The sequence below is a fragment of the Anser brachyrhynchus genome (assembly GCF_964034855.1).
Source record: "Anser brachyrhynchus genome assembly, chromosome: 2".
NCBI lineage: Eukaryota > Metazoa > Chordata > Aves > Anseriformes > Anatidae > Anser > Anser brachyrhynchus.
In genome coordinates, this window is record NC_137695.1 from 72,032,752 (window position 1) to 72,040,634 (window position 7,883).

The following is a 7,883-nucleotide window of genomic DNA, read 5'->3' on the forward strand; positions in this document are numbered from 1 at the left end:
GGCAGCCTCTAACAGCTTTTACTCTCCTTCCTCATTTACAGCTGGCATCTCAGGAGCCACAAGTCAGAAAAGGGTGCTTTGCACTGACAGAAATCAAGGGGTTGCCACTTCCAGTCACCAGTGTATTTGCTGTCCAGTTTCAACCTCAGATGAGAAGAGTTTTTGGTGTTGGGCAGAACACCTTTCGTCAGGTCTCGGTTCCCAAGGTGTTGGGTTGAAGATGGCACAGATGCACAGACTCCCCACAAAGCTACCTACAGAACTGCTTACATCTCTTTGTATTATGCTTGTTGGTACCCACGTTACCCAGCTGTTTTAGTAGCCCCAGAGGCCTCCCCATGACTTGGAATAATGAAGAACTAGGTACGACTGGTGTCTCTGAACTTGGGAACTTACATAACATGTGCAGTTAAGTGATTCAACTAGCTTTCAACTTTTTATAAATCATGTTCTACACCTGCATATTATTACATAGCTTCCTCTACACCCTTGTAATGGTTGTTAAAAGAATGACTGGGTTGTAAGTCAAACTCCCAACACAAGTAATGGCAGAATCACCTGTGCCCAGGTAGTCTCAGTTCTCTTCTGTTTGTGTCTCTTCTAAGGTAAAGATTTCAAATGTGGACACTTCCCTGTTTTTCTGTTTGTAACAATTCCACTGTCACTGGACAGGCCTTTATATGGAATATTTCAGGAAAGTGATCCTTTGCATGCAAGCGGTTCACGTCATCGGATCCACAAATGGCTAGCACTAGTTGTTTAGCCTATAACTTACTCTCATAACTCATAAGCAATGTTTGGAAGCAACAAAAGAAGAGTTTAAGTCATTATTGTTTTGTTATGGCTTAAGGATACAGCAGTTAAATGGTCTACAGGGCTGAAAAGACTTTCTAAAGTAAGAACAGTAGTGTATACAAGGGAGCAAAAAAAAAAAAAAGTATCCTGACAGCACTGGGAACAAGTGTGAGCCTCAATCCAGACAGCCAGGACTGCCCCAAATATGTTAAAATGGTAAAAACTCCCCATTTCCCTGTGCTGGTCCCTATCTACTACTGTTAGGCTCACAGTCTCTCACTTCACCCAGTGATCCCTAAGTTGGGTAGCTATTCTTCTCAGCCACTCCCAGATATTTTCAGTTACCCTTCCAAAGGGTATTGGGAGAGAACTTTAAAACTGGACTCTCGCCTTTTCTAAGTTCAGGGAGGCCAGCTTAGCTCCTGAAGTACTCATTTCTTCGCTGCTAAGTTCAGTCACACATCAGCTACAGCCTCTTCTTATTTTTGTATGAATATTCATACACCAATTTTCACTCATTATTTTGAAACCAGTCTGTTGCATATGGATTTTTGTGTGGTTACTCCTTGTAAAAAGCTGCTTTTGTGGCAGGCCAGTATGCTGATTTATCTGAATTTACTGATTTGAATAAACAAGAACAAGTTTGGAAGGCATGTGAGGCAAGTTGCCTCTGAGGGTCAGATTCATTGAGTTCTCTCTTAGATCCCACAGAAGTTGCTTTAAACTTCTCCTACGTAAAAGCTTAAAAACTGTTGCAGGAAACACATCGGTCTTGTTCCCCACATGGGGAGTAACAGAATCCAAGTCTACGTGCAGAGGAATGTCCTCTTGGGGAGCGGTCTCCATCAGCAGTGAAACAGGGGCAAGACACCATGCTGCAGAATTCATCTGTGCTCTCTGTGCACTTCACCCTCTGGTCTTCTCCTGCTTTAAAGGAGTTTTTTAAAGTGCTTAGAAAATAATAAGTAATGAAAAACTTTTTTTTTTTGGTCTCTAAAAGCCATTGTTATGTTTAACTTTTTTTTTTTTTTAAGTTTAAATAAACAGAAAAATTCACAGAATTATAGAGGTCACAGACTGAATTACTCTCACTTCTAGGAACAGCCACTTCACCACAATTGCAGTTTAATGGTAGGGCACTCTCAAGGGACTTACACTACCACAGCCCGCAGCACCAGAATTTAAGAATTCTAGGGATATCAGCATTGCGCTTCAGTAAGCTGTAAGATTTGTTTTCCTCTCCCCCATCCACAAGAAGTCTAACTGCACTTTTTAATGTGGCTTTAATTTTAAAATAATAGTGGCTAAGTTTAAAAACTAGTTTTAAAATACTCAACTATTTTCTTCGACATGTCAGTGAAAGCACACAATCACTGTTGCTGATGTCAATGAATGTTTCCATCCTCAGAAAGAAGGACTCAGCAAGCTGAGATTTACTGACAATTATACAAGCATGTGTCTCTGAGCTGTGAATAAAGCAATTGCTGATGCAATTAGAACTTAACCTTGGCCAACCTTACATACTTATTATGAAGCACAGAACAAAATTAATAACAGACAACAGAGCTGAAGAGTATTACATGAATCTAAAGCAGATGGCTCTTCCCATTCCTTGCATCATTTCAACCAAAACAGAGAAGTCCAACTCCAAGACAAGCTGCCTGTTTGCTCTCCTGGAATAACTCACTTATTTTGATATCTATGGATCAGTTTTGCTTCTGATATAACAGCATTTAAGCAGGAATTCTTGCTTTTGTCTTTTCTAGTTGAGTTGTAAGACCTGGATGCTTATGAAATGACAATGAAATACTGTGCACCTAACTGGATCTCCTCTCCTCTACACTGATTTCTCTAATGAGCTGATTACTACCACATAAATTTCAGACATCCTTGAAACTACTGAACACACTTTTAATGATGCCAGCAGTCTCAAAGAAATAGCCACACCGTAGTCATTTTGGGGCTATCTGCTATCCAGTATGTTATACATACGTCGTAAAGAAAACAAAAAGAAACCCTCCCAGGAAGTGATACCACTTACTTCTAGGCATAGAGCTGCATATGTCAATATTCACTTTACCGGAGTAAAAAATCGATAACAACAACAACAAACAAACACATCAAGAATGTTTCTGTGTTAAAAGTATGTGTTGTTTTTTGTTTTTTAATATTTTTAATAAGCATTCCATATTCATTCTTGGTGCCAGTTTTAAAAATTAACTTGGACACCTGAGAAGTAAACATCTATCCCGCTGCTAAGTCAGAAAGATGCCTCACAGGGCCAAAACCAGCTAAGTGATTTAGGCAGATAAGAAAAGGCCAATTTGCTAAAAATACAAAATTATAATGGCAAGTCTGCATTTGGAGATGGCACAGGTTATATAGATTTTGTGATGTCTTTGATTAGCCTGACATAAAACAGAAACAAAAGCCTGGGTCCCCCATGCAAAAATTCAGATGATCAGGGTGTCTTGGGTTTTGCATTTCTTTTTTTCTCACAGCAATGAATGAATAACAAAACCAGCTTATGAACATCTCAGTGAAGACTGATAATTGCAGTTGTCATCTTCTGTGATCAACTGTAGTTGCAAAATTGAATTAGTTAATTTTTCCAAATCTACCAATGTCCAATGGTCTCTTCGGGTAAGCCAACATCTCGTAAGTCTCAAAATTTGCCTGTTTTAATTAAAAAAAATATTATCCTAAAATCAACAAATGCTGTGGACGTAGGCTTTCTTCATTCTTCCTTTGTCCTGAACAAATTGCTGACAAGAAACTGCCCTTGTTGTGGAAGAAGGGCTGGAGCAGCTGGGGAAGCAAGTTACTGCTTTAACAATGGCCACTTGAAGATGCTGAGGCAGGACATGTTTTTAATAAATAACCTCACCTCTTAGTAGACAAAAATAAAAAAGTAAGCTTGGATTATATTCTGATTTGTGTTCCTGTGCTTTCATCTTTTTCCAGGGCAAAAAGTTTAGTACAAACCAGTACAGTGGCCATGTCAGAACAAGACTGACTGGAAAAAATAGCTCGGTTTGGCATAAGCTCTCCTATGATTCCTAGTCATGGAAAAATTCCAGTAGTGTTACACTGGGAGCAGTTGGATCACACTTATACCTCACTTCTTCTGCAGGTCTTTAATGTATATGCAGTGATCACGCATGCAGGTTCAAAAAAATTACTAGCAACTGCTGACGTTTTCACCTGTGCAATCTGTGCAGGGAGGGGCCCTTGCCCAGTAGGAGATCAGTAATAAACTGGCACAAAACAACAGGGTCACTCATACTTATTGGCCATCCAGTCTGCTGTGTTTGCCTTACTACTAAAGTTGCAACCTTTTTTTCCTGGTGATGCCAAATGATCCACCATGGAATTTTGGTCAGGTGCAGGAGGCACCATTGAAAGGTGTCTACTTAAGCAAAGAGGCTGTTTCCTCTTTGGAAATAAACTTTTGCAGTATAGTATTTCTCAGCAAAGTAGTGAAAGGCTGAACAATGCTGTTTTCTTGCCGAAGAAGGTGTGCATGTTCTTCATGACACCAGTGTTAAAAGGACTCGCATAGTATGGAGGACTTAGCAGCAACATCTATTAATGCATTATGTTAGCATACTGTTCTATAAAGTAATGCTCTATTCTCTCCTCTGTCAAGCTGGTAGTTTATTCAGATTTCAATAGTATGCACAGACAGGTTTATCATCTTGAATTCCTTCTCTTACAGCCCAATATTCCCACTCAAAAGCCAATCTCTGAAATAACTAGATGCTTTAGACTCCTTCCTACAAGGAAACTCTAACTAGTGGCAGTAGCTGCTCCCAAAATAGCACAAGAGAAGGAAGGCAGCCTACTATCTTCTATTTCCAGATCACAACTGAGACAGCAAAAGCAGGAATAACATACTGACCAAGGCTTACAGCAGCACTTAAAGCGAGACAAGAATAAAGTTTCAGTTGCCTTTCATCAAGTTGTTTCTTGGTTCTTACTGCTACCTGCACAGGAGAATGACAGGAACTATTGGTGAAGATATTGTGGACGTTCATGGCAATGTGGTACAGTGATGACTTAAGGACCACAAGCTGTGAGTTTGAGTGGTTTGGCTCAGCCAGTCACTCCCACAGAGGACAGTGTTAGCCCCTATGGCGGAGCAGTAGTGGGGAGCTGATGCTGAAGAAATGAAGTCAGTTGAGTGAAACCGTCTGTTTTGATATTTCAAACAAGTAGAGGCTGCTGTTTGTGAGGAGCTGTGTGTACAGACTGCAAACAGTCTCTATCACAGTTGGAAATTCGGTGATTCATTGTGGTCACTGTGCTTCTACCACCACTTGTTTTCTTCCTTCTGACCTTCTGTACTCCTTATTTCATTGGCTTTTTTCTTCTTTGTTCCTTCCTCTGGGCTTCGACAACTACAGCAAGCAGTCATGCCATCTTCCTTAGCCCCATACATAAGGCATGCAAAAGAAATTCAGTCCCTTGAGTGGTGTTTGTTTCAGTTTTTCATCCGTCAAGTATCAGTAACCTGAATTTCTCTCTCCTGTAGATAGTCTGTAACAGGCTTGTGGCTGTTGGGGAGTAGCTGCAGATCCTTGGAAGTTGCCTGTCTGCCACTGGACTCCTTCTCCTCCTTCTGCTAGGAAGACTGCGCATCTGTGGGTCAGAAAAGAATAATCAGGATTTGAAACATGTTCAAAGGAAATTTGAAACACAAAACTTGGCAACATCACCCAGGCAATTGGTGCTAGAATCTGACTAACTCCATTCTCTCGGGCACTCTGCCAGTCTCTGCTGTGGCCTTTGCATATTTTCAGGCATAGACAAGTTAAAATACTAAAAAATATTTTGCAGTCTGCCACCATAAGCAGCTGAAAGATTGTGCAAAGCCCTTTAACCAAGGGCTTTAAGGCATGGAAAGTACAGCCTTCGTATTTCATTTTTTAATATCTGCAGAGAGGGCATTTCAGAAGTTCTGAACTCAGCAGGGCTCTATTTCCAGGCAAAACCAAAAGACTTATCTGGCATGTTTTCAAATGGCTGCCCAAACAACTCTCCTCAATAAAAAGTCCCACATGGAAAATTCAGCTGCCTTTCACCTGGAAATTTGATAGTTATACTTTAAATGTTCTCAAAATCTATAATAGCTTAAAATGAAATTTTGAATGACTAGAAAATATTTCTTTTATCCAGTTGGCTAAGTCAAAAACTTTGACCAGGACTGGTGGGAAAACAAGTGCGCAACTAGAATAGCAGCTCTGGGGGCTGAAGAAACATTCCAAGCAAAGAAACTGGAAAGCCAAACTTACAAATGGCCCACAGTTTATAACACCAGTGCAGTGAAACAGCCTCAATTGTAAACACATTGAGGAAGTGACCAGTTGATAGTGGTGGTAAAATAAATTAACTTCAGCATGGATTTTTATCATGGATTCAGCTTACAAAATTAGCAACTGCTTAAAACTGCCACAGACTTGCCATGGCTAGTGAGCCATTACTGCAAGCATTTATTATGACTGTAACATAGAGTAAAAGTAAACAGTATGGGGCTGCTCTATCAGTGGTGGAATAAGAGACACAGTGGTGAAACAAACTGGAGTGCTTGGGAGGCACATAGGGCCATTAAATACAGCTGGCATCCTGTTAAAGGATAAGAGCAGTGGGCTTCATGCTCTACCCAGGCAGTAACCGTATGCTGAGCATGTGCTGTTCTTCAGACACGTTAGTGTCTGATAATGAATGGTGCCCCACTTCCAGGCCACTCCATAACTTCACAGCAATTCCGGAAATTGCCATCACACTCGCTTTTCCCATCCAGCTGTGACAGAACGACCCCCTACTGCTGGTCAACCAGCTCAGTCCTACTGCCCATCAACCAACACGTGCCTCCACAGGCTGTTGTGTTACCTCCCTCCACCCCCTTCTCAGAAGTCCCAGCTATTAGGATTGTACCTGTTGAATGAAATGCTCTCTCTGCTTCTTCCTCCAGCGTCCTTTATTCCTCATTGCCAAGCTACAGAGGTTTCAGCTCCGTGGAATGAGCCACAACATGCAGATAATGTAGTGCAGTTCTTGGAGAGGATGAAGTTTAAGCCTTCCAGGTCATGTGGCTTTTTGTTGCTGTGGTCCTGGTCGATGCTTGGGTTGATAAGACATTTCTCCAAGCTATCAGGAACTGGCAAATCCTGCGGTTGCCTTACTTCTTATGTTCAGTTCAGAACTGCTTGTGTATTTTCCTTGTTTCAGAGTACACTGAGAGAGCTGACCTCAGTTTGACATAAAGTGCTCTTTAGAACTGCTTCTTCTTTCACAGATTAATTACTCAACAGAAGTGAACCATGACTAGCACTAGTAGAGTAATACCTGATATTTCAATGATGTTGCTGACCTACTGACTTAGAGACTTGTACTACATGATAAGTAGCAAAGGAACTGGTATAGAGGGAGTAACTAACAACACCACCAAGATCTGGCAAAGAGCTCTGCCTTCAACATCTTGAAGGCTGGCTACAAAGTGATGTGCCAAAACCATTTGGGCAGATATTGCTAGTTGCTACCTGACAGTAACACTGAGCTATCTGCTTCATGCAACCTGTCAACCTTACCAGAGTTTTGCTCACACACCTGACTAAAAAAGATTAGCAGCATGTTGAGCAGCCAGGCAGGTGAGCCCTGGAGGTGGAATATACCACCTAACAACCTGTTTTAACAGTATTAAAAATTGCATGACTTGGGCATGCTACCAACACAAGAAAGTTCATCCCTTCTACATTTCCCCTTGTACTAACAAATGAAATATTAAACCTACAAATTAGTATGTTTGAAGACTAGCTGAGGGAAGCAAAATAAAAGATGTGTTAATTAGATGTGAAGTAACCTTACCTATTAAGGTATGAAATACAGCAGCTACAGCACCAGCCACAACCATGCACAAAACTGCTTTGGTCCTGTCTCTCTTGCTGTTCACAAACACCAGACCTACGTTTTTGAAGTCACTCATTGGACCTGTGAAGAACTTCATCAGGGAGTACGCCAGCCCATAGCTGGCCAGCATTTCCACAGCATCTTCCTTAACTGCAGCAATGCCTCTATTCAAGGCCTGT

General features: G+C 41.2%; 1 protein-coding gene and 1 long non-coding RNA gene across 2 annotated transcripts in view; both read right to left on the reverse strand.

Moving 5' to 3' along the window:
• Positions 1 to 7,883, reverse strand: part of ANKH (ANKH inorganic pyrophosphate transport regulator) — a 116,635-nt gene that overhangs the window by 49,645 nt on the left and 59,107 nt on the right. Inside the window, exon 2 of the mRNA XM_080581823.1 lies at positions 7,663 to 7,879. Within this exon, the coding sequence (XP_080437949.1) occupies positions 7,663 to 7,879 (217 nt within the window). The remainder of the gene's footprint in view (positions 1 to 7,662; positions 7,880 to 7,883) is intronic.
• Positions 4,438 to 7,656, reverse strand: LOC308190448. Its single transcript, XR_013947205.1, has 2 exons — positions 6,733 to 7,656; positions 4,438 to 5,436 (listed from the first exon to the last, which is right to left on the reverse strand). It is a non-coding gene; the product is annotated as an uncharacterized lncRNA (long non-coding RNA).